Source organism: Bubalus bubalis, chromosome 21 (assembly GCF_019923935.1).
Source record: "Bubalus bubalis isolate 160015118507 breed Murrah chromosome 21, NDDB_SH_1, whole genome shotgun sequence".
Lineage (NCBI taxonomy): Eukaryota > Metazoa > Chordata > Mammalia > Artiodactyla > Bovidae > Bubalus > Bubalus bubalis.
Window position 1 is genome coordinate 397,171 of NC_059177.1, and position 26,289 is coordinate 423,459.

At 45.3% G+C, this 26,289-nt stretch overlaps 1 protein-coding gene across 16 annotated transcripts; it reads left to right on the plus strand.

Annotated features, from left to right (window-relative positions):
* LOC102389850 (ubiquitin-conjugating enzyme E2 D4) lies at nt 1-25,710 on the plus strand. 16 transcript variants are annotated; one of them, XM_044934289.2, is made up of 10 exons: nt 1,872-1,935; nt 2,021-2,231; nt 9,533-9,596; nt 13,449-13,480; nt 13,570-13,647; nt 16,850-16,955; nt 18,662-18,755; nt 20,228-20,269; nt 21,143-21,173; nt 23,448-25,710. In XM_044934289.2, the coding sequence occupies exons 2-9, from the start codon at nt 2,199-2,201 to the stop codon at nt 21,168-21,170; spliced, it is 477 nt and encodes a 158-aa protein (XP_044790224.1). In that variant the 5' UTR covers nt 1,872-1,935; nt 2,021-2,198; the 3' UTR covers nt 21,171-21,173; nt 23,448-25,710. The 16 variants fall into 16 exon arrangements, 14 of the variants coding, with proteins under 14 accessions (XP_044790221.1, XP_044790232.1, XP_044790219.1 ...); XM_044934288.2 differs by having other exon boundaries at nt 24,023-25,710; XR_006547521.2 differs by having other exon boundaries at nt 18,662-18,799.
* Nucleotides 25,711-26,289: the final 579 nt, after the last annotated feature.

Here is a 26,289-nt window from a genome sequence, read left to right on the forward strand (position 1 = left end):
CGCAAGCGGCCGTTCCCAGCTTGCAGCGCTGCGCGGCTGCCGAGCCGGCAGCGGGCCGCCTCTGGCAGCCCCGGGCCAGGCGCCCCCTTCCCCAGCAGCGGGGGTAAGATGGCGCTGAAGAGGATCCAAAAGGTAAGCAGTCCTTCCGCCTGAGGGCTCCTTGCGAGTCCGAAGCGTCGACTCCCGGGTAGGGGCGCCACGGCCGCCAAATGAACGGCGGCTGAGACCGAGCAGAGAACGGTTACACCTGCCAGGAAGGGAGGCGGAACCGCCGCCCGCGCGGCCTTAAAAGGGTACCACGCAGCGCGCGGGGGCGGGGCTGCGTCACGTGGGGTTAGCGTCGCGCGCGACGGGGCGGGGCCCCGGGCGGGGCCACGGAGGGTTAGCGTTCCACACGCCTCCCGGGTCTCCTATCTCGGCATCTGTGGCAAGGTGCGGGCTCATTGCACCCTGGACCGCTGTGTTCCGGGCGTCTGGGCGGAGAGGTAGCGCCTGGTCTCGGAGGAAGGAGGGCATGCCCTTGTGGGGGTGTCTGGAGGGCTGGTCAGAGGAGTCGAGGCTGGAGCTGGATTCTAGGGGATGAGTATGAACTCTGCAAGTGCAGAAAAGCAACAAGGGCGTTCGCGGTCTTGGAGAGATGCCGTGGCTGGGCTTGGAGTGGGGAGAGCATGACTGGGGTTTAAGTGCCGCTGGAACAGGGGATGGGAGTGGGTGGGCAGGACTATGTGGGGGTATTAGGGGCAGTGCTGGGATAACTTTTTTATCCTGTAGGTAATTGGGAGTCCTTATGGGCATTTAATATATTAACTAGAATTTGGAAAATGCACAATAGGAGGAAGAAAAAGTATTTTCAGTTATGCAATATTATTTGTTTACATCGTAGTATATCTACTATCAGTCTTTTCCCTTTTCTTAAAAAAAAATTACACTTTGCATCCCGCTTTTTCACATAGCATTAAACTAGGCATTTTTTCATGTTGTTAAATAGTATTCATAACTGTAGTTTTTAACATCAGCTTTCCAAAAGTATATGACCATTAATTTAATCATTACCTGTAGTGAATAAACACATGGAAATGGATGTCAGAAGGCAAAGAACTTAATCATTCCCAGCCTCCATGTCCACATGTTTTTATAAGTTGGTTTTTTTTTTTTTTAGACTTAGATGATATATGTTTAGTACATGCGTGGAATATATCAAGCGCTCAGTATGAATTAACGACCACTGATACTCTAAATTTTATAAGAAGTAAATAATACTGTGATAAGCATCATTGTATGGTGAGTTTGGTCAATCAGTGGTAAAGAATCCGCCTGCCAATGCAGGAGACTCTAGTTCGATCCCTGGGTTAGGAATATCCCCTGGAGAAGGAAATGGCAATCCACTCCAGTATTCTTGCCAGGAAAATCCCATGAACAGGGAAGCCTGGCGGGATATAGTCCATAGGGTCCCGAGAGTCGGCTGTGACTTAGTGACTAAAAGCAACATGGTTAGCTTAGGTTTGATTGCCTGAGGTGGGATTGCGGGATCTCTTAAGAGTATGATGTTATTGTTCAATCACTAAGTGCTGTCTGACTTTGCATCCTGACGGACTGCAGCACACCAGGCTCCTCTGTCCTCCACTATCTCCCAGAGTTTGCTCAAATTCATGTCCATTGAGTCAGTGATGCTGTCTAACCGTCTTATTCTCTGCTGTCCCCTTCTCCTTTTGCCTTCAGTCTTTCCCAACATCAGGGTCTTTTCCAATGAGTTGGCTCTTCACATCAAGTGGCCAAAGTATTGGAGCTTCAGCTTCAGCATCAGTACTATCAATGAATATTCAGGGTTGATTTCTTTTAGAATTGACTGGTTTGGTTTGATCTCCTTGCAGTCCAAGGGACTCTCAAGAGTCTTCTTTAGCACCACGATTCAAAAGCATCAAGGGGATGCTAAGGGTAAGGCTCATTTTTAATAAACAGCTCTCCTAAAAGTAATATGTTTCGCAAATTATTCTCTGAAAGAGGTCATCTGTTATCCTAGGACTTTGAAACAGGTGAATGATATGCTCAAATCTGTGTTGTGAAAAGAGGCTTCTGGCTCTGCTGTAGCCTGGAGTGGCCAGAGGGGGAACTGAGGGCACCGTGAACGTCCGGCAAAGCTGTCGTCCAAGTGACCGACCGTGGAGCAGTTGCCAAGACGGGACCTGTGCTTGGATGACATGCAAAGGATACAATCGACAGAACTTGAAAGAGTATGTGGTGAAAGTGAGAGAGGGGGATGCACAACATGGATAACTGATTGGATGGCAATGTTATTGCCTGTGTTGGAAATCAGACATTTTGAAGGCAGGGAGTAAGGTGAGGGAGGTAAGGGTGTAGGTTTGAACTTACATGTCTGAACATATAGACTGATAAGATTTGTAAAAAGGAGAACTAAGAGAAAGTGAAGAGAAACTAAAGAGCCTTGAAAGTGAAAGAGTTAAAAGCTGGCTTAAAATATGCTGTCTAGGTTTGTCATAGCTTTTCTTCCAAGGAGCAAGCATCTTTTAATTTCATGGCTGCAGTCACCATCTACAGTGATTTTGGAGCCCAAGAAAATAAAGTCTGTCACTGTTTCCATTGTTTCCCCATCTATTTGCCATGAATTGATGGGACTGGATGCCATGATGTTTGTTTTTTGAATGTTGAGCTTTAAGCCAACTTTTTCACTCCCCTCATTCCCCTTAATCAAGAGGCTCTTTAGTTCTTCTTCACTTTCTGCCATAAGGGTGGTGTTATCTGCATATCTCAGGTTATTGATATTTCTCCTGGCAATTTTTTTTTCTCCTGGCAATCTTGATTCCAGCTTACATTTTATCCAGCCCAGTATTTTGCATGATATACTCTGCATGTAAGTTAAATAAGCAGGGTGACAATATACAGCCTTGTACTTCTTTCCCAATTCAGAACCAGTCCATTGTTCCATGTTTGGTTCTAACTGTTGCTTCTTAACCTGCATACAGATTTCTCAGGAGTCAGGTAAGGTGGTCTGGTATCCCCATCTTTTTAAGAATGTTCCACAGTTTGTTGTGATCCCTGGTGGCTCAGACAGTAAAGTGTCTGTCTACAATGTGAGAGACCTGGGTTTGATCCCTGGGTGGGGAAGATTCCCTGGAGAAGGAAACGGCAACCCACTCCAGTACTCTTGGCTTGAAAATCCCATGGACGGAGGAGCTTGGTGCAGGCTACTATCCATGGGGTCACAAAGAGTCGGGCATGACTGAGCAACTTCACTTTCACACAGTCAAAGCCTTTGGCATAGTCAATAAAGCGGAAACAGATGTTTTGCTGAAACTCTTTTGCTTTTTCAGTGATTGAACCAATGTTGGCAATTTGATCTCTGATTCCTCTGCCTTTTTAAAAATGCAGCTTGAACATCTGGAAGTTCTCAGTTCATGTACTGTTGAAACCTAGCTTGGAGAACTTTGAGCATTAATTTGCTGGCATGTGAGATGAGTGCAATTGTGTGGTAGTTTGTACATTCTTTGGCATTGCCTTTCTTAGGGATTGGAATGAAAACTGACCTTTTCCAGTCCCATGGCCGCTGCTGAGTTTTCCAAATTTGCTGGCATATTGAGTGCAGCACTTTAACAGCATCGTCTTTTAGGATTTGAAATAGCTCAGCTGGAATTCCATCACCTCCACTAGCTTTGTTCAGAGTGATGCTTCCTAAGACCCACTTGACTTCACATTCCAGGATGTTTGGCTCTAGGTGAGTGATCACAGCATCATGGTTATCTGGCTCTAACATCTTTTGCGTATAGTTCTCTGTGTATTTCTGCCACCTCTTCTTAAGTTCCTCTGCTTCTGTTAGATCCATACCATTTCTGTCCTTTATTGTGCCCATCTTTGCATGAAATTTTCCCTTGATATCTCTGATTTTCTTGAAAAGATCTCTGGTCTTTCCCATTCTATTGTTTTCCTCTATTTCTTTGCACTGATCACTGAGAAAGGCTTTCTTATCTCTCCTTTCTATTCTTTGAAACTCTGCGTTCAGATGAATATATGTTTCCTTTTCCTTTCACTACTCTTCTTTTCTCAGCTATTTGTAAGGCATCCTCAGACAAGCATTTTGCCTTTTTGCATTTTTCTTGGGAATGATTTTGACCACTGCCTCCTGTACAATGTCACAAACCTCTGCCCATAGTTCTTCAGGCACTCTGTCTACCAGATCCAATCCCTTGAATCTGTCACTTCCACTGTATAATCATAAGGGATATGATTTAGGTCATACCTGAATGGTCTAGTGATTTTCCCTACTTTCTTCAATTTAAGTGTGAATTTGGCAATAAAGAGTTCATGATCTGAGCCACAGTCAGCTCCCAGTCTTGTTTTTGCTGACTGTATAGAGCTTCTCCATCTTCGGCTGCAAAGAATATAATTAATCTGATTTTGATATTGACCATCTGGTGATGTCCATGTGTAGAGTCTTCTTTCGTTTTGTTGGAAGAGGGTGTTTGCTATGACCAATGTGTTCTCTTGGCAGAATTATGTTAGCCTTTGCCCTGTTTCATTTTGTACTCTAAGGCCAAACTTGCCTGTTACTCTTGACTTCTTACTTTTGCATTCTAGTCCTCTATGATGAAAAGGACGTCTTTTTTTTTTTTTTTTTCTTCTTCTTTTTTTTGCTGTTAGCTCTAGAAAGTCTTGTAGGCCTCTATAGCACTGTTCAACTTCATCTTCTTTGGCATTAGTGACTGGGGCATAGACTTGGAGTGGTTTGCCTTGGAAACAAACAGAGATCATTCTGTCATTTTTGAGATTGCACCCAGGTGCCGCATTTCAGACTCTTGTTGACTATGAGGGCTACTCCATTTCTTCTAAGGGATTCTTGTCCACAGTGGTAGATGTAATGATCTGACTATAAATGTTAATTGTTCTTTAGAGATAACTTGCAAAATCAGGAAAGTATAGATAATACCATATTTACATCTACTCTAAGATGAACAGTTTTTTACATTGTCACTCCTTTGAAATTGGGATGCTGCTTAAAATCACTGGCAGTATGACTGTCATTGTGTGAAAGCCATGTCACAGCAGTGTATACTGAGGTTAAATGCATTGTTGATGTGTTGAGTTTAATTGCTTTAAAAATGTCTCCAAAAAGATATTTTGATTTAATGCTGAAGATTAAAGCTTTTGTGAACACAGGCACAGAAACAAAACAGTAGGGAATAAATTTTATACTAAAGGAATAAATGTTGCTGGCAAAGGGACTGCAGTTCTTTATTTCCATGTCAAGCTAACCAAATGCTTCATAGACCACAGAAAGGAAGATACCATGTACCCTCTAGTCAGTGAGGCTGGCTCACCTATATTTGCTGAAGTTTGTGCAAAAGATTGTGTATTGTGGGCCTTTCTGTAAGAAAACTCCAAAAACATTCATGGAGGACTTTTTTAAGAATTGCCACATCACCACCGTCTGGAATGCACAGGGGATGACTAGGAGGATACCCATGACCCAGGGTTAGTATAGACTCTAAACGAGGAGAGCCCATTTATTTATTTCGTTTGTCTTCCACTCCTTTTTTGCTATGCATGAATGATTTAAAAATAAAAACATATGCCCAAGTAAGCTTTGTGTTGTTGTTTAGTCACTAAGTTGTGTCTGCCTCTTTGCAGCCCCATGAACTGTAGCATGCCAGGCTTTCCTGTCCTTCACCATCTCCTAGAGTTGCTCAAACTCATGTGCATTGCGTCAGTGATACTATTCAACCATCTCATCATCATCTGTTGCCTTTTTCTCCATCTGCCCTCAGTCTTTCCCAGCATCAAGATTTTTTCCAGTGAGTCAGCTCTTCTCAGCAGGTATTGGAGAAAGTATTGGAGCTTCAGCATTAGTCCTTCCAATGAAAGTTCTGGGTTGATTTAAAGGATTGACCTGTTTTGATCTCCTTGTATTTCAAGGGACTCTCAAGAATCTTATCCAGCACCACATTTCAAAAGCATGAATTCTTCTGTGCTCAGCTCTCACATCCACACATGACTACTGGAAAAACCATAGCTTTCACTTAAAGCTTAGTTTCAAATTAAAATTAAAATTTTAAGTGTAAAGAATCTCATAGGATATCACTTATATGTGGAGGTTTTTTTTTTTTTTTTTTAATTATACAAAAATGGACTGATTTACAAAGTAAAAATCAGACATAGAAAACAAACTTACGGTTACCAAAGGGGAAGAGGGGATAAGTTAGGAGTTTGGGTTTAACAAATACACAGTATAAAATACACAAGGACCTATTATATAACCCAGGGAACTATATTCAATATCTTGCAATAACCTATAATGGAAAAGCATCTGAAAAAGAAAAAAAAAATTATAAAACTGAATCACTTTGCTGTACACCTGAAACTAACACAGCACTGTAAATCAACTATACTTAAAAAAAAAAAACATTTAAAGATAGCAATAATATAACCCACAGAATGGAGGAAAGTATTTCTCAAATAGTAATATCTGAAAAGGGATATATATCCAGAATATGTAAAAATTCTTACAACGCAAGAATGAAAGACTCCAATTAAAAAATGGAAAGAAAAGAATGCATTTGGTCTTAGTTTAATTGCCAGTGTGTTTTCTTTCTTAGTTGCCTATAAGATTGTGTCTTGCATTGAATGAGATCTTGAATTGAGTATAGCACAGTAAAAGAAATGAGTGTGTGTTATGTTTGCTTCACTATTTTCCTCTGGTAATCCACTCTACTTTAACCTTTTTCCTTTTCAAGACTCACTAATCATCAGCGTTACTTGAAACAATAAGTATTACACAATGTTAATGTGCTTAGTCCTTTACAATTTATGAAATATTTATGCATTATCATTTGAACCATCCCATGGTTCAAAATTCAAAAAATGCAAAAGAGTCTACAGGGAAACCTCTCCCATCCACTCCTGTCCCCAGCCACCCAGTTCCTCTCCCAAGGTGTGATTAATGTTACTAGTTTCTTCTGTACTCTTCCAGTACTAGGTATCTTTATACATGCCTCATTCTTCTTCTTATAATGCTAATAATTGAATCCTCTATACACTGTCATCCTTGATTTTTTACCAAGTACATTTGTGTACATTATAAACATTACAAAATTATAGCCAAATATTAGTGCTGGCCAGTTGGCAGGCAAATGTAATTACAACTCAACAGATAATTTATACTGAGGCCCAAAGAGGTCAAAGTTGTTTTCCCAGTGACAAAGCTGGAATTCAGACCTGGGTCTTCTGGCCTCTGTTGGCAAAACACAGGAATGCAATATATTGGTAGTTTCTTTCAAATCACTGTTCTTCCTTGAAATGCCAGTTAGCATTTGAAAACTCCTTGGTGCTAGTTGGAGTCTCTGTCATTTGAGACCCACTTCTGGGCCTTCAGGAATCATCAACTGTTAGTAACCATTCACCATACCCTTTGCAAGGTATTTGCCTTCTAGGGACAGGGAACAGCCCATGTAGATGCCTGGAGGTATGGATAAACCTGGTGAGTTGGGGGGAATTGGCCAGTTCTGCTAGCTTTCCTGCCCCCAGTTGCTCATGTGATCTCTCCAGGATTTGCCTTAGCCTCATCACAGAGCTCATTCATTCATACAGGATTGCAGAGAGTATAAACAGTCCCCTACAGAGTGGTTGTAGAGGCGTGGAAGTGCAAAGTAGAGGTAAGCAGGCAAGGGGCTGTTCTGTGGGGCTTCCTGTAGGCATTTCTGAGCATGTCCTCTGGTCCCCTCACCTGACATTAGTTGCTCCCCAAGCTCATTTCTATTGTGACAACTAGTAACACTGGGTACTAAGTGCTTATAAAAAGTAACCTATTTAGATACATTAGATACTAGCTAAGATGGAGAAGGCAATGGCAGCCCACTCCAGTACTCTTGCCTGGAAAATCCCATGGATGGAAGAGCCTGGAAGGCTGCAGTCCATGGGGTCGCTAAGAGTCGGACACGACTGGGCGACTTCACTTTCACTTTTCACTTTCATGCCTTGGAGAAGGAAATGGCACCCCACTCCGGTGTTCTTGCCTGGAGAATCCCAGGGACAGGGGACCTGGTGGGCTGCCGTCTCTGGGGTCGCACAGAGTCGGACATGACTGAAGCGACTGAGAAGCATTAGCAGCTAAGAACTGACCAGTGGTATACTAGTAGGTGTTTAAAAACCAACCACCCTCTGGGATAAAACTTGGCTCTGACTTGTGGTGCTTGCCAGCTTCTGTAATATAAATATTCCCACTGTGGCCAATTGTATTTGTGTGTAGGTGGGATAAGTACAGAATGGCCAGAGAAGCAGGCATTATTAGAATGATCAGCATGCCCAGAGATTACAAGGTGGGATCAGGAGGTTCTTTGTGAATGAGCTCAGTTTCAAGCATTGTTCAGGTAAGGAGGAATGTGATCAGCCAGGTTTAAACTTCATACATAATGCCCTAGACCCTGGGATTTGCCATCCTCTGAGGAGTTTCCCTGCAACCTGATGGACCATTACTTGTGCCTCATTCCTTCTCTTTGGAACCCCTCTGGAGACCACAAGAAGTTTACCCAGATCTGGAACTTAGGGAGAGTGAGGAGTATTAGGAAACATCCTAGTTCATACAAACTATAGTTTTTAAGTCACTGCCCAAAATCTTAGACCTTGAGGCTAATCTGGGCTAGGATGACTTTTGGGGATTGTGTCCACAAGTTGTATCCCATTTAGGGAATCTAGTTATAATGTTGGAGAAGGCAATGGCACCCCACTCCAGTACTCTTGCCTGGAAAATCCCATGGACAGAGGAGCCTGGTAGGCTGCAGACCATGGGGTCGCCAAGAGTCGGACACGACTGAGTGACTTCACTTTCACTCTTCACTTTCATGCATTGGAGAAGGAAATGGCAACCCACTCCAGTGTTCTTGCCTGGAGAATCCCAGGGACAGGGGAGCCTGGTGGGCCACCGTCTATAGGGTCGCACAGAGTCGGACATGACTGAAGCAACTTAGCAGTTATAATGTGATTCCTGTTTCCCCCCATTGGTACATAGTATAGCTGTGCTAGACTGGCTCACATGTCCTTCATCTCCCACTTGGAGCCTTAGGACTCCCATACAACCAGTGGTGAGTAGGGCAGTAGTGGGGCAGAGAGATTGAAATACAGGAGGCCTGTCCTTGACTAGACACTTCCTCTGGGCTAAGTGCTTCCATTCAGAAGCTCAGAGCTAAAGCCCAGCCCCTGCCTTTCTCCACCTGAGTGGTGTTAGGGCCCTGCCCCCTTTCAGCTCTGTGACCTTGGGTAAGTAACTTAACCTCTTTACCTCTCAATTTTCTAGCTTATTAATTGGAAATGGTAACACATTTTTCATACATATCTTCACAGACATGAGCAGACCCTTGTTTTCAAGGGTATTGCAGATCACTTGTTTTCATTAGCCAGGCTCACCCCCCTCCTGAAGTCTGGAAGCCCCCTCCCACTAGGAGAATGCACTTCTGGCCAAAATATGTGGGGTGTAGAGCAGTATCCCCAGTTCACACCCCGGCTCTGAGCTCACTATTTTGTGTTCCAGGAATTAACTGACTTGCAGAGGGACCCCCCTGCCCAGTGCTCCGCAGGACCTGTGGGAGATGATTGTAAGTACCGTTCAGGGCTCCAGATCCCATGAGCCTTGAAATTAAGACCCCCAAATTTATCCATCCCTCAGTTTTTTTGTTTTTTGTTTTTAGAAAACCTATTGTTGTTACTGTTGCTTTCTCTTCCTTTACTTGTGAGTAGCTCTTTCATTAGATGCATTGACTTCATAGCCCAGCTGGTCAAGATGTTGCTGGAAATCCCCATCTCCCTCCATTGGGGCACAAGAAAGCCATCTGGAAAGCCAACTAAAACTTGGGGCATTGCTGGAAAAATGGTCATGAAACTAATCATGGAAGACCTGTTGCTATTGCACTTGGGGGTAGAACTGGAGGGTTGATAAAAGGTGGGGAATGGGGCTAGCTCCGTGCCTCTGTGAAGGGAAGGGACAGTTCTTTTCTCCCACTTCTGCTCCCAGGGGGAGACTGAAGGAGCTGCAGTGGGCAGCCCTCTGCCACCCTCTGTAGCCGACTGGCCATAGGCCATGCCACCCAACACTTGGACATCCCAAATCTACTCTGCTATCCTACTTCACCTCTACTTTCTGAGCATCTTAGGCTCTGGGATGCTCATCCTTTACTGTGAGGCTCTAATAGCTGCATCTGAAGGAAAAGTAGGCTGGAGAGGGAGAGACTGTGTAAAAGGGGGTGGTGCCCTTCAAGGACACCAAAGAATTAAAAACAGGTACTCAAACAGAATTCATATATCAGTGTTCATTGCACCATTGTTTATAATCCCCCATTAACAATCCCCTGTTACATGCCCATTAACAAATTAATGAATAAGCAAAGTGGTATATATGTATGTGTGTGTATACATATATACACAATAGTATATTATTTAGCAATAAAAAATGATAAAGTTCTGACACATGCAATAACATGGATGAATCTTGAAAATATGCCATATAAAATAAGCCAGAAACAAAAGGACACATATTATATGATTCCATTTATATGAACTATCTAGCTAGACAAGGCAGATATAGAGACAGAAAGTAGAGTAGAGAGGTTTATAGACACTGAGAGGAGGCAGAAATGGGAAAATATTTCATGGTACAGGACTTCTGTTTGGAGTGATGGAAAAGTTTCAGAAATGGATAATGTTGGTGGTTGCACTGCATTGTGAATGCACTTAATGCCACTGACGTGACACTTAAAAATGGCCTAAATGACATATTTTATGCTACATTTTCGTGTCCAACTCTTTGCAACCCCATGGAATTCTCCAGGCAAGAATACTGGGGTGGGTAGCCATTCCCTTCTCCAGGGGATCTTCCCGACCCAGGGATCAAACCTGGGTCTCTCGTATGCAGACAGAGGGAAGCCATATGTTACATTTTTTAAAAACTTTCACTGTGTTAAAATGCAAGAAAGAAAAATTTCACAGAGATGAAAAAAAAAAAAAAAGAGGAAGTAGTCATATGTGAGGGAGAAGTCATATGTGTGTGTTCCTGCATGTTCTGTGGGCTGATGCTTAGAGGAACTGAAAGTGGGCAGACAGCTACTGAAAATGGAGGATCCCAAAAGCTTTATGTGAGAGTTTAAATAATTCTTTAGAGCAGAACAGAAATGATTCCCATTGCATATACAGAGTTAGTAAACAAGTGTAGCTTCACCGGTTTGTTACTTGATCTGTGCTGTCCTTCCAAGTGTCATAGGTCTCAGTAACATATTTTCCCTCTCTTACCTCTTGCTTAAAATAATGTAAATTGGGGTTACTGAGAAGATTGAACTGATAATGATTCAGCTTCTGCTTTCTAAAGGTACCCCTTGGTGTTCCTCTGCACCACACATTCTCACCCTTCACTGCAGCCCTGTACTGGGAAGCAGCCATCTTTATTTGAGAGTCTAGCCACTCTCCATACTCAGTACCTGAGTTTTGATGAGGTTTGCACAGTCTTGGAAACTAGCTAACCTTTTGGGGCCATTTCATGCCTGCCCTGTGAGTTAACAGCCCCTTTCCGGCATCCCTCTACAATTTCCTTTCTCTTCCTTTCTCTTTTGGAGCCTTCTGTTCTGACTGTGCCTTTGGGTTCTGCTCAGCCCCTCAGCAGACTTCAGAGGTTAAAGTGAATGGGACCAAAGGGTCACCTGTTTGCCAGAAGGAACCACTCATATTATCTACTCCTCCCCTTCTCTGTATATTAATTATCAAAAAACATTTAATAAGGAATTCCATTCTATACTATGATTAGGAAAATGTATACCTACCAGCTAATGATTAGTATGAGTTGGAATAAAAGCAGTCAAAAGAAAAAGAAGTGACACTTTATTAGCTTGCTGCTGCTACTAAGTCACTTCAGTTGTGTCCAACTCTGTGTGACCCCATAGACGGCAGCCCACCAGGCTCCCTTGTCCCTGGGATTCTCCAGGCAAAAACACTGGAGTGTTCCCATCAGTAGCATTTCTTGAAACATTTGAAAAAGGGCAAGGGCTGCTATGACTATGTTTGGATACCTGTAGGGGCTTGGGAAACCTCTTCTCTTGTCCCTTCAGTTCCTTCCCCTCCTCATGCTTTGGCAATTTCTGGCAAGGGCAGAGTCTGTGAGATATTTGAATAGATGGCAGGAAACCCAGTACAGGACCAGGTCTGAAAATTGGGGCTGATTTCACACCCATGATGGATCCATGAGACAGAATTCCCTAGAGAATAACAGATCCCTCAGATGTTCTCAGCACACCCCCCAGGTGGGTATATAGGCACTTTCCACAAAGACTGGACAGTGTCCTGGGAGCTTTGGAACTGAGTCATCCGCCTGCTCTAGGCCAGTCTTGCTGAGCGTACAGTAGCTTTTCTAGGGATGTGTACAGCAGTAAAAGTAGCCTGACTCCAGAGAGGGCAGCAGGCGTGACGTGCAGCAGGAGCAAGCTCTAACGCTGTAAGGAGGGACGTGGCCTGACCACCAGGTTGGTGGGAACCTGGGAGGGAAGAACACAAGGGGCTGCTCTTGGCTTGTCACCTAGTCCTGGGGATGTATGACAGGACACAGGTGGGAAATAGCCACTGAAGCCCCGGGCCACAGGCAGTGATTGACTCCTGGAAGAGGCCCTTTGGAGAAGGCTTCAGAGTAAATAGTGAAGAACTAAGGAGAAGAACTAAGGTTTATAAAAGTAACATGGAAAGTGGCTAAAGCCTACCTAAGGCTTTATTCTGTGCAAAGAGAAGATTGAATTGTAGTTTACTGGCACCTGGATAGTAAAAAATTTAATTTTCTCCTTAAAAGATCTGGCCTTTGTCCCTAGCCTCAGGAAGGCGATATCTAAACTACCCTGCCTGATAGGACTGTCTGTTTAGCTGAAGGCCTTGACCCAAACCAGCAATGTGAGTTAGGTGGGGGCAGGCCACACTAGACAGACCAGTCACCTGGTTTAAGATGGAGGTTTTGGATCATTGCCAGAGGAACTGGAGACATAGATCAGCCATGTGAATAGTCCATTAATCCATCCTGCTAACCTGATGGAGTTCCAGTAGAAACTCTGTACGCTGAGCCAGGGGTGAGCATCCCTGTAGGCAGTATTCCGTGTGTTGTCACACATCAATACCAGGACTCCAGGGAAGAGGACAGTTGAAGGTCTACGTTTGGACTCTGCCTGGAACTTTCCCCATGAGCTCTTCCCTCAGCTGACATTGACCTCAGCCTTTCACTGTGATAAATCAGAGCTGTGAGCACAACAATCTTTCATGAGTCTGGAGTCCAATTAAATTACAGAAACCCCTACAGAAGTGGTTGGTGTCAGAAGTGAGGGCAGGCTTATGTGTGAACAGCACCCTCTGAACAGAGCAGCTCCTCTTTGGTGGAGAGACGTGTTTGCTGGAGAAGCTCACCTTCCTGTCTCTTTTTTGTCTTGCAGTGTTCCACTGGCAAGCCACCATCATGGGCCCGGTAGGTAGCAGCTGCTGAGCACAGCCCTTGCTTTGCCTGTTGTGCCTCTTGCACATGTACTAATCTGCTTTCGGTGTCTCATCCTCCAGAATGACAGTCCTTACCAAGGAGGCGTTTTCTTCCTGACCATCCACTTCCCTACTGATTATCCTTTCAAGCCCCCAAAGGTGAGGACAGGGGACAGGGACAGTGTGTGATGAAGTCACTGGTACAGAAAGCTGCACCTGGGGCTTTTCCCAGGGGCCCTTATTCACCACCAGGAGTACAGCTTTCCAGGAATTAAACTCTGGACTTTCAGGACTCACTCTTCATGTGAGCAAGAGCTGGTGTGGTGAGGGCTTCCTACTGAAGCCATGTTTTCAGGGGTGTTCCTTGTCGGGTGGCCGAGTTAAGATGTGTCTCAGGCTCCAGCTCCCTTCTCTGGAGTCCCTTTCAGTCTAGGACAGGACTTCTCAGCCCCTGTCCCAGGGACACTGAGATTTTTGTGATAATAAAGCCTGAGATGGGAGGTGAGGAGAGGATTGCTTCTAGTATCTAGTGGAGGCCAGGAATGCTGCTCAGCATCCTGAATTGCACAGGATGGCCCTGAATGTCCACAGGTGGAGAGATGCTGGCCTAGGACCCTGGAAAGTCACCTCCTTCCTGCACCTGGAGGAGTCCTGCCTTCATGAGATTCATAGCCCCATGCAGGAGAAGTTTAGCTACGCCATGCTGAGGAGAAGCGCAGAGCAGGAAAGTGGGATAGGACAGTGAGGGCAGGTGGTGGTGGGATCACCCTGAGCATGGAAAGGGGCACAGGGAACTGGAGGGCAAGCCTTTGTTTGGGGGTGGGAACAATGACCCCAAGGGGACCCACGGTGTGCAGTCAGTTGCTCTGCTGTGGTGAGAGGCTGGGTAGGGCAGAGACTGGTTGTTATGGCAACGCAGGTGGCATGTTCCAAAGTGAGCCAACAGCACAGGCAGATGTGGTCACACAGCAGTGATTGTATGTTATTCATATTATTTCTAACATATTTTTATCTTTCTGATTGAAAAATTGATAAAAGTGGGTTATTTTAAAATTAGAGCATATGGAGAACTAACTAATACACAGATGGAAATCAGTCTATTTATAAACCTATCCCCAGAGAATATCACAGCTAATAGCCCTACCGATTATCCTTTCAAGCCCCCAAGGGTAAGGACAGGGGACAGGGACAGTGTACATTCCTCCAGGGTTTTGCTTCATATACCAATATATATTCTAATTCTTATTTTTTAAAATAAAATGGTCAGTTCTGGTTGTGAATGAGGAAACTGAGGCTTTGAACAGGCACTCCATTTCCTGATAATGGTGTGGCTTATAGTGGAGGGTGGGACTTGAACCCAGATGTGTCATCCTATTTTTTGGTAACTAATTATTTTAAATTAATTTTAGACCTAGAAAAATGTTGCAAAAATAGTACAGACTTTCCATATATGCCTTGTCAAGCTTTCCCTGAAGTCAACATCTTACTTTATTGAAGTCCAAGTATCAAATCCAGGAAGTCAGTGTTGGCCACATGCTCAGAGCTAAATTGATGGCCTTACTTTTTTACCAGTTTTCCTCGTGTTCTAGGACCCTGCACTGTATTTATTGTCTTGTCTCCTCCATCTCCACAGTCTGTAACAGAACCTCCATTTCCTCTGGTCTTTCATGACCTTGATGCTCTTGAGAGGTAATGATCATTGTCAGAGACTCCCCCCCGCCCCATTTGGGGTTTGTGTGCTGTTTTCTCAGGATTGACCTAAGGTTTTGCATTTTAGGAAGACTTACACAGAAGTCTTGAATCTGTGCCAGGGCCCCCTGTCTCAGGGTTTGTGATGTGTCTTACTGCCCTGAGGTTGACCTTAATGGCTTAGTTAAAGTCAGACCTTTCACCCCTGTGTGCACATTCTATCTAAGCCATGAGAAGAAGCTCCTCTGGGCTTCCCAGCCCACAGCTCTTCTTGGTCATTACCACCAGAAGCCATTGGTGCCTCCATATTTTAAATCAGAGTTAAATGTGGTTAAGATTCTGGAGATTTTGCCAGCTTTTAATGAAGAAGACTGGGTTGTGCTGGGCACAGGGGGACAGATAGTAAAATACCTCTTTTAAGTGTAACTGTTATTTTAGGGGTTTGGTTGAAAAAGTATGTTTCATGGTCTTGAATCTACCCCCACTCTCCCCTTTCCCTGTTGAGATTTGCTGCAGTGTCTTGTAAACTAGCATCTTATACCCTTCATTAGTGTATAAATTGCTGCTCATCTTTTTTAAAGTAAACAGATAGGATATAATCCTGTATGTCTGTTGGGCATTTTCAGGATTCCTGATTGCCCAAGGACGAAGTAAAAGCAGCGCCTATTATTAGAGACTGAAGTCAGCCCTGTGAGTTGGGTTTACTGTAACAAGGAGAGTTGTGTGCCAAAATGTTGTGTCTTCTACAATAGAAGAGTTTCTGTCTTTTTAAAAATCTCCTTTCCACAGGAGAACAAGACAAAGTAAGATTGCTGTTTGGGCAAGAATTTTCTGGGTCTATGGGGGGAATCTGGCAAGGTTGCATGATCTTCTCTACAGGAGATAATAAAGAATAAGGCAAATATTTAGTGCCTGAGTCACTTTGGAAGTTTGATGCTTCCTGGAAAAAAGTGAAAAGTGAAAGTGTTAGTCGCTCAGTCATGTCCAACTCTATACAGTCCATGGACTGTAGCCTGCCAGACTCCTCTGTCCATGGGATTCTCCAGGCAAGACTACTGCAGTGGGTATACTGGATCTTCCCTCCCAGGGACTGTCAGGAAGTCTTCTGCATTCCAGGCAGATTCTTTACCCTTTGAGCCACCAGGGAAACCCTTCCTGGAAAAAGTCATTTGGTAACAGATGCTGAGCCTCACGTACACAGCCTTCCTTCTCCTCATATTCTGAAGTGAGTTGTTTTAAAATGAAACCAACAAAAAAAATCCTGTTTTATTGTAAACCGTTTCAGGCATGTAAAGTATTGTAGATAATCATATAATGGATGCCCACGTATTCATCATCTGGCTTAAGAACTCCATTATTCAAGAAGACTTCTGAGTCCTGGCCATTGCTCTTCTTGTTAGCCCTCAGAGCACACTATTCTGGGAGAGATGGTGTCAGTCCCCGCGTCTAGTTCAAGAGCCCAGCAGGGAATGGGTTGGGGGACTTTGCCTCCAGGCGCACCCTCCTGTATCCCGTTCTGGTTTGGAATAATGCCCAGCCCACCCAGGATTGTGCAGGGCCAGGTATGTCCCAGTAGTGGTCATTTCCACCTTACTTGGTTCATTTTCCAGACAGATAAACAATCTAGAATGTCCCTGTGGTCTGTCTGACCTGAGGTCTCTCATCTCTGCAGGTTGTTTTCACAACCAAAATTTATCATCCCAACATCAACAGCAACGGCAGCATCTGCCTTGACATCCTGCGGTCCCAGTGGTCTCCAGCACTGACTGTGTCAAAAGGTAAAAAGGTAGATGTGTACACTAGGTTCTGATGCTGTGAGTGCCTGTCTCATGCCCGTCTCTGTCACAGCAGAGTTTCTACCCCCACACTCCTGAGAGCAAATTCAGGCTCCGGGGAAGCAGCCACGGTCCTAGCCCGTGGTCACAGCCTGGAGGGGAGGAGGCTGAAGTGGTGCTTTCCCCACCCCCACCGTGTCCACCTGGATCTGTTGCTGCAGGGTGCTCCAGCCAGACTGTTGCACGGGTACAAAAGAAAATATTGATCCTATTTATACTTTTGATCTAAAAGTAAGAAAGGCAAATAGTAAATATTACATTGCCTCTTCCATTCTCTCACTTATTCATTTATGCAACATGGATTGTGAACCAGCCCTGAGTGAAGAGGACACAGGGCCTGCGCTCTGCATGAGGGTGAAGAAACCAGTCTAAATTGGACTTAAAGGACGCAGATATTCCTTCCCAACTAAGACAGGCTGAACATGGTTGTATGAATACTGAGACTTGAACACAGAGTGTGTGAGTTACCTGTCAGTGGAGTGAGTAAGGTGGTAAAAAAAGCAACCTGAGAGAATCAGGGTACCAGAGCCCAACAAACAGAGTGGAGTGTGAGGCAGTGCAGGTGGCAGAGCTTTAGGCAGCAGGGGGGTGGGCCACAAGGCACCAGGACAGCTGACCAGAGCAGGCCCTTTGAGACTGCGTGGTAAATCTCCAGGGAAAGCTGCCCACTCCCATGTGGTGGTGCAGATGCCGTGGAGGCAGAGCTGACTCCAGTACTCAGGCCTCCAGGAGACAACTCCACACTAGGGGCCTGCTCCTCTCTGAGCTGAATCCTCACCCCACTGCCTAGCATGCCTTTGGATGTGGGGGGTCAGGACACTCTCTAAGAAAGTAGGGAGAGGAAATCAGAATGGCCAGGAGTAGGCACTTGAATGTGGAAGGAAGGAAGAAATTAGCCCTCTCATGACACATCCTTTGAGCTCAGAACAGCAGGAGAGTTGAATCGCTTTAAAAAGACAAATCATCCCTCAATCATAGTGTACCTGGTTTACCATAGTTTAACTGTGGTCAGGACTTGGATAGATTCACTGAGGCAAGGATGATACTTGTTTGGGGTGGTACAGAGGGTTCCAGAGCAAATCTAGGATTGACAATGCATTTAGCCTAGACCCTAACAATCCCAGCAGCACCGCTTCCTCAGCCCCCAACCACAGCCCCGGTGGGAGTGTCCTCACAGGTCCAGAGCAGAACTGAGAGTGTAGGGCAGTGCACGTTTGCTTGGCAGTCACACAGACCTGGTTCTGAATCTTGTTTTTACCCATTTGGTGGGTGTTCCAAGTCTGTAACCTTGGACAGGTCACCAGAATCTTCTGAGTTCTGGTTTCTTTAATAGTGAACAGGGCCCCTGGGACCAAACAACAAAGGTACATGGCACGGAGCCAAAGAACTTTTGAGATCAGGAAAGGGAGGCCAGAAGTGCCCTAGAGCAGATGTACCTGGGACACCACAGGGTAAAGTTGCTGTTCAACTGATAGATGGACAAAGTAAATACATTCATGAATCTTGGGGTATCAGAATAATTTTGATGGGATGTTGAAGAGAAAATAATTCCTCTGTCAACAGAGAGTTCAAGTTGAGGGGCTCACTGGACCTGGGGTGACCTGGGAGCCTTGTGACTGCAGTTGACTCATTGTTTCTTTTCTTCCCAGTTCTCTTATCCATCTGTTCTCTGCTCTGCGACCCCAACCCTGATGACCCTCTCGTGCCAGAAATAGCCCATACCTACAAGGCTGATAGAGAGAAGTATGTGTCCTCTTTGGATTGCCTTTGGGCCCCAGCTGCTCCAGGTAGCTCCCAGAAATACCCTAAGCTGGTGCTTCCAGGCCAACAGGGTTTTCCCATGGACATCATCCTGCCCATTCTGAGCTGGGCTGAGACTCCTGCCTCTCTCACTAACATATCCTTTGACTCTGAGGAGGGAGAAGGAGATAAAAGCAGTTTCCCCTCCTGGATAGCTCATCAGCTGCCACTACTGAATCCTAAAATATTATTGCCAAACCTGCCCTTGAGGCCAATAATGTCAGTGGTCAGCCAACAATGGACTCAGAAGAATCTGACAGCAAGAAAATTCTGGATTAAAATACAAGGATTTTATCACAAGATAATGGGGTGTCTGCTCAGATATGCTCAGGGTGAGGCCAAGGCTGACTGAGGTGGGAAACACTGCTGTGCTCAGTTTGCTAGTTGAGGCTAAGAAGTAGGCAGTGTGTTCCTGATTTACTGACAGACCCTCACTGCTAACTCTGATTACCAGACTCATAACTGTAGAATTCTGACTCATGTGGCCGGACACAACCGTGTGCACTGTAGCCTGAGCAGATGTCTGTGGCTGCTGGGGCAGGTACATTGTGTGAAAACCTCTGAGCGTTGACAGCACTGTGAGAAAGAGCCAGGCAGGGCCCCAGGCATCAGCAGTGGCAGCCCTGTGAGCAGCTCTGGGCAGGAGCAGGGTGCAGAGGGTGGAGCTGCTGGCTTTTAAAAGAACTCTCCAGTAGGTCTTTCAGTTCATTATTTCTCTTCTATTTAAAGAGATTAGAATGGAATGTGCTATTTCCAGCATATATTTCTTGAAACCTTTATAGAGCTCATTATTTCCCTCATTTCAATTCTCCTGTATGAAAAAGTGATTTTTAATTGATGAGATCTTAATTTGTATTTATTTCAACACTTATTATGATATATTTTAGATATACTAGAAGTGATTTTCTTCACTGTCTCCTCTGATTACATAGCTCTCTTACAGTGTCATGGCACCAGGTTTCATTACAGTAATGTGGATAAATGCACATATTCTCAATGGGCACCAAACCTGCTCTGTGGCTGCCAACGGTGGCACTGACTCACACTCTGGTGGCCAGATTCATGGAGCCCATGTGCTGGATACCAGGGACTGTCCCAAGCTGACCTCTGTGTATCTCTTCCTGATCCAAATGCATCCATGTTGAAAGACGAGAGGGAGGGAGGAGGTCTATTATGCTCTTAAATATTCCACAGCAGATAGTTGTGAAGAACTACTAGGACTCACCAAGCTCGGGATTTATGGCCGTGAATGACATGTTGCTGCTCCAGGCGGTCTATTTCATTCATTCATCCATCTTAGGTATTTGATGAGAAGCAACAGCATTTCTCCTATATCAGTTCTTTTCTCTACTGCGCATTGAAAGGAAGTGACCTTTATGAATTAGGGTGTCACTTCCTCTGCTTTTTTCTTCCAGGTACAACAGACTAGCAAGAGAATGGACACAGAAATATGCTATGTAAGTGCCTCAGAGGTTTTACAGGAGACATTGTCCAAGAGAAGCTGAGCTGAGCTGTTGGCTGAGCCACTCACAGAGCGTCATCTCTTCTGCAAACAAATGCTGATTACCCACTTTCTCCAACCACAGCATGTTGGTACCACTCTCAGCCATCATGGTTTTGACAACGTCATGTCTCTGGTGCCAGATCAGTAGTCACTGTTGTGATCTGCAGCCTTCCTGGCTACATTGGAATCGGTCCCTCCACCCCAACTCACTGCTCACCTGTTCGGGGAACCTGTGTGCCTCCCCTGCCTGGCCTCACTTTAGGCGGCATCGCTTACCATGGCGCCACACAGGGGCCCCAGTCTGGCCCCTTACCACGTGCTCTTTGTCTTTTAGAACTCAGTGCCCAGGGAGGAGCGGGCAGGCTTTCCTCACATCGTGTCTGCCACAAACCACGTCCTGAGGACTCTCACCTCATCCCAGGAGTTCTGGGAATTGGAAACAGTGTCACTGGGAAGTGGAGGCCTTGCCCCACAGCTCCCACCAGTCTTCCTTGGCAGTGCCACATGCTGGCACTCTCCTCCCACACCAAGAAGCTGTAAATAGAAAGTCAGGATATAAAGCACATAACATGCCATGAGAGATGACTGTCCTTTTAGAAGCAAGAACAAAATTATGAAACCTGAAAAGATTGGGGTTATGCTTTTCTATCTGATGAGATTTTCGCCACCCCTACCTCCTCCCACTCTGAGCCTACATAAAGTCAAAGTGTGAGCCATTCATTGAACAGAACACAGGGAGAGAGGGGAACTGTTAAATGTAAATAAAAATGTAATGCACTCATAACCCTAAATGATAACTGACATTTAAGTCTCTTTTTTTTTCCAGGCAGAACAGAAGATTCGGAAACTTTTAACAGGTAGCCCATCGGGTAACTGGCCTCCTCTCTTAAGTTTCTGATGTAACACATTTCAAGAGCTGCCTTTAGAGTTCAGAGGTTTGAGATTAGGTTAGTGAGGAGAAGGGTAGTAAAGGGATTATTCTAATTGAACCTCCAAAGAGAGGAGGAAAATTGAGGGACTTCACATCTCTAAATATCCAATTTGGCCTAGTCTTTTCTAAGTGGTTTTCAAAGCTAGTCCACTCCCAGAACAGCCCTATGAGAATAATGTTTGGGTAAGTAGGACCAGGAAGTGGAGAAACACTAAAATTCTTCAACCAGATGGCCAGGTCTGTGGAGTTTGGAAGGAGGCCTGCAGACGTTGCACCTGGGGATCAGCCCCAGGTGACCATGTGAGCCTGACCTGCTCCAGAAACTCTGAAGTTGTAGCACAGCTTCCCTGGGACTAGTCACCACCACTTCCTTAGCAAAGCAGGCAGCAGTCTGAGCCTGGTCTGCATTTACTTTACGGGGGTCCGCATTTAGGATCCTCAGTTACAGGGCTGCTTTCTGTGTTCCATGGGACCCATTCGCTGATTTGTACCATGGTGAGGATTTGCCCTGTTAATTTTTTCTCTCTTTGCTACCCCTTTGGTCTTTACTTAAACAAAATGATAAACTTCAGGTGTCCCCTGGGAACACTGCCACCACACAACTCTGCCATTTCAGACAGTGGCCATAATACTCCTTGAACCAAATATAACAAAGTATGGGAAGGTGGGACAGATTCAAATTTCAGAGACAAGTCAGAAGAATATCCAGGGCCAAGTTGGTGTTGAGTTGGAGGGTGCCATTTTCAGCCTTTCAAGCATAATAGCTTTGACTCCCCAGAAGCTCATGAATTTTCTCTGTCTAGTTAAAATTTTCCCAAGCCTGCTGTCTCTGTTGGAGATAATGCAGTAGAAAAAGTAAAATTATCCTTTGGGATCCCCACTATGAATTACCATTCACCCTTTGCTTGATTTGCACTCTGTACTTGGACAGCCCTTTACTTGTGCCAGGCCAAGTGATAGACAGGCCAGCACAGTGATGTTCTTGCAGGCCTGTCCCCGGCAAGTTCCTTGGACTCCGTATCCCTGAGAAACTTGCTTTTAAAGCCTTCCAGGGCTCAGGTCAGCCTGAAGGACAGGCATCTTAAGTTGAAACCCTTATTTTAAAATGCATTGTGTGCAGGCAGCTCCCAGGTATCACACAGGTATAGATATCATGTTTCCAAGGCGAGTCCCAGGTCAGTAACTTAACAGCAGATCTAAAAATCTAACTGTGCAGTGATACTTTGTTTTCTCCATGGACCAGAGATAGCAGGGAATTGCATGATCTTAAGCAATTAATCCAACATGAACAAATGACTTAACTGTGGCCAGTAGTGTCTCAGTTTGCTGGATGGAGCTGTGATCTTGATCCTTTGGCAGACTACAGGAAGACCCAGGAGTTCCAAGAATATGGCAAAGGGTCAAAATCTCCCGACAAGGGATTAGAACACCAGAACTCCCATGTCCAATGGGCCTGGCAGCTCACAGCTGACCCATGTGTCAGCACCATGGGATCCCACACCACCTGACCACAGAGGCTCAAGGATGGGCAGGTTTCTGTCCTCAAATTCAGGACAAAGTATCCTAAAGTGATAAAGAGGTGCTTGTGAGACTGATCAACAGAGCTTCTGGCCAGAAGGCCTGTTCTAATAGAGGCAGAGAAAGCCTTGGGAGCAGCACGGGCCACTTGTCCCTCTTGCCCTCGCCTGCCCCCTCTTCTGTGCCTCTGTTCCTCCAGCTCTTCTCACTGTGACACATGCTTCCTCCCTGGCAGCACTGGTTGAGTGAGGATTAGATCTAGCCATGAAAGCTAGTCTGAGAAACAGGATGGCTTACCAGTGTTATCAACCTGAGTCCTTGGACTCTTTAATCAATAGAAATTGATAAGAGATCAGACAAGAAATTTAGGCAAGGCTTTACTGGAACTCACACTGCAGCAGTGGGGAGTAAGAACAAGTGAACCGGTGCCCTTGCTTGACCCCTGCAGGTGGCAGGGCGAGCTGGTCCCTTAAATGAGGTGAGGGTGGGGTGGACCAGTGGGTCAGGTTGGAAGGGTGGCTCGGGTGGTCTGCCAGCCCACATGGTGGTGCTATGTGCTCCCCGTACCTCAGAAATGACAGTTGGGTTTTGGTCTTTTTGTATTAGTCAGAATTGACCCCAACTGTGCATTCATCAAGTTATTTTTAGTCCCTTATAGTTTCTTTGTGTTCTGTTGCTCAAAGAGCTGTTTGTCCAGGTGCGAGCACTCCAGTAAAGGGACCCAGGCCCCAACCTATCTCACCAGCACCCTCACAACAGCAGCCTGGTGCCATGCAGGCAGGCACGCACACTGGCTCCCTCAGGCCTGGTGATCTTCCCAGCCAGTCTTCTGGCTGCATCATGACCACCATTGGGGTTTCTCCTCTGTTGGCAGAGGGATTTTATTAAAAACAAAACTAAAAAGCTACAGAAAATCTGCACAACCTCTCTCAAACCAAATAGTGGTTTCTTGATTTTCCTAAAAAAATGTCACGTTTCCATATTACCCCATCTCCACTGCACTTCTCCCAGGCTCCTACACCTTACCTTCAGATAGGCCCACTTGAGCTGTCCAGCTCCCTGCAACAGAGCTTACCTCTGGGTGCACAGGCTTGACTGGGCTCCACTTTAGGAGGTAATGACAGAATTGCCCTCTCAGAGCCTGCCTCTCACCCATGCTGCCCACCCCACCACCACCAACCACCACAGTAGCTCAAGGGGCTAGTCACGGGGAATGTCCATCACCACTGGCTGGTCATTACTTTCTATTGACTTTAGGTGGCTTTATCCAGGCAATGAATGAGCACTTGCCAAGTGCAAGGTGTGAAGAGGAGGGGAAAGGAAAAGAATTATACAAAGAAAATGTGGTTGCTTTCTGGGAGTTCACTGGAACTACACAGGCCTCAGGACGGAGCTAAAACTAGGGTAGGACCTGATGGATGGATAGGAAGGAGGGTCCTACAGGCAAAGGACTGTGTTCCCCAACAAGCACAGCACATTCTGGGACCTCACTCAGCAACCTGGCAACACTCCCGCACACGGCCCTTCTGAAATTGGGGCCCTGTTACCTTCTCGGTGGCACAGGGCTCACCTTTCTGGAGAATCATTGAAGGCAGAGGAGTGCAGGATGAACAGCAATTTTCATATTAAGTGGATGGCATAGTTCATATAAGCTGGTGTGTAAAACCATTTTGCACCATAGACTCCCAGGGAAACAAGCACATCACTGGGCCAGGGGCTTTGTAGGGGCAAGGACATGGGCACAGAGCTACATCTGTTCCTCCATCCACATGAAGAAAGGAACGAAATGACATTAGGCCTGGGCCCAGCCTCATCTCAAAGCTTGTTCCCAGGAGCAATAATGACCTGGCCAGGGCACTAGAAGGCCAGGCATGCTCAATGGACAAAATGATCTACCAGCTCCAGAAATAAGGATGTAGATGGAGGCATGGGCTGTAAAGTTGGGGGTGGCAGAGGCAAGGGGTGAAAGGCTAACTACCCATCTGAGGGAACTTGGCTAGTTCTTCCTTCTTTGTCAAATATCCAGCAGTAGGAATAACCTGGTGGTCCAGGGGTTAGCAGTCTGTGCTTCCACTGTAAGGGTCACAGGTTCAATCCCTAGTCAGGAAACTATGATCCCACATGCCATGTGACCAGAAGCAAGCTCAGGACACCATCCTGGAACAGGAAGAACTAACAATAACCTGTCAACATCTTTGGGTTTAAAATGTTGGCAGAGTTGTAGTTAAACTGCAAAATCCCCATCACCTATACCTTCTGTTCCCTTTGAACCTAAAATTTCTGCTGACTCCTTGCTGTGGGCCCATCTGTCTACACCAGGGAGCTTGGCTGATGCACATGTCTCCAGGTCTTTGAGGTCAAGGCTTCGGTAAGACTTGAGAAGCTAGAAGCCCTCACAGCAAGAGCTATGTGAGCAGCAAGTATGCCCTCTCTGTAAAGGGTTAGGATGGCAGGAAAGAGCACTGCTTCTCCTGAAGGAGGTGTTTTTTCCCTTTCTGTGAGACACCACATACTGACTTGTGGCAGACCCTGATAGCCAAGCCTTAAATGACACACAGACCACATTGGCCATTCCCTACCTGCAGGCCTGAGTCACAGATCAAGCTCAGGATTGCAGCCTTTCCACCTTTCTACCCTTGACTGCTTACCCTCTGTTTAAATCATAACAGGGATTCAACTAGGAAGGTTTGGGGTTTTTTGTTTTGGTTTTAATCTTCTCAAGATGTGAAGTATTTGCTTACTGGATTCCACTTACCATGCAGCATAAATAAGTTTTCTTATTAGGGCAGGAAAACCAATGATTTCATTTCTCCCTTTCTGTAGTAATGTGGCCATGTGTGGCTGGAGCATAGAAATGTAATCCTGGTGGTTTTTAAGAAAATTATTTTCTTGCTAATTGACACTTCTGTGGATGAAGACTTTGAATAAAAACCTATTGTTTTCTACCGATTGTTGTGGTGTCAATGATTATGTACCCTCAAAATCCCTGTGTTGAAACCTTAACCCTCAAGGTAATGATATTGGGAGGTGGGGCCTTTAGGAGGTGGTTAGGTCACAGCAGTGGAGCCGTCATGAATGGCATTAGTGTGCTTATAAAAGAGGTGCCCCAGAGAGCTTCTTGGTCCCTTTTGCCATGTGAGAACACTATGAACTGTCAGCAGAAGGAGAGTCTCAAGACTGTTTCTCCTATGGGCCTCAGTTCTTGGTAAGGATGCAAAGAAGAATCTAAGGTCTTACCTGTTGCAAGGAAGTTTATTAACAATCAGGAAAGAACAGATCACAAAGAGTTGGACAAGACTGAGTATACTGTAGATGGTGACCGCAGCCATGAAATTAAAAGACATTTGCCCCTTGGATAAAAGCTATGACAACTCAGCATATTAAAAAGCAGAAACATTACTTTGCCAACAAAGGTCCATATAGTCAAAGCTATGGTTTTTCCAGTAGTCGTGTATGGATGTGAGAGTCGGACAGAAAGCTGAGAGCCAAAGAATTGATGCTTTTGAACTGTGGTGTTGGAGAAG

Bases quoted from the DNA above. Each gene is read 5' to 3' on its own strand.
- LOC102389850 (XM_044934284.2), top strand. From the start codon at position 2,199: ATGCAAAGGATACAATCGACAGAACTTGAAAGA. The intron at 16,956-18,661 runs GTAAAAAGGTAG...TTTTCTTCCCAG, and splicing joins AGCACTGACTGTGTCAAAAG to TTCTCTTATCCATCTGTTCT. The intron at 18,756-20,227 runs GTATGTGTCCTC...TTTTTCTTCCAG, and splicing joins TACAAGGCTGATAGAGAGAA to GTACAACAGACTAGCAAGAG.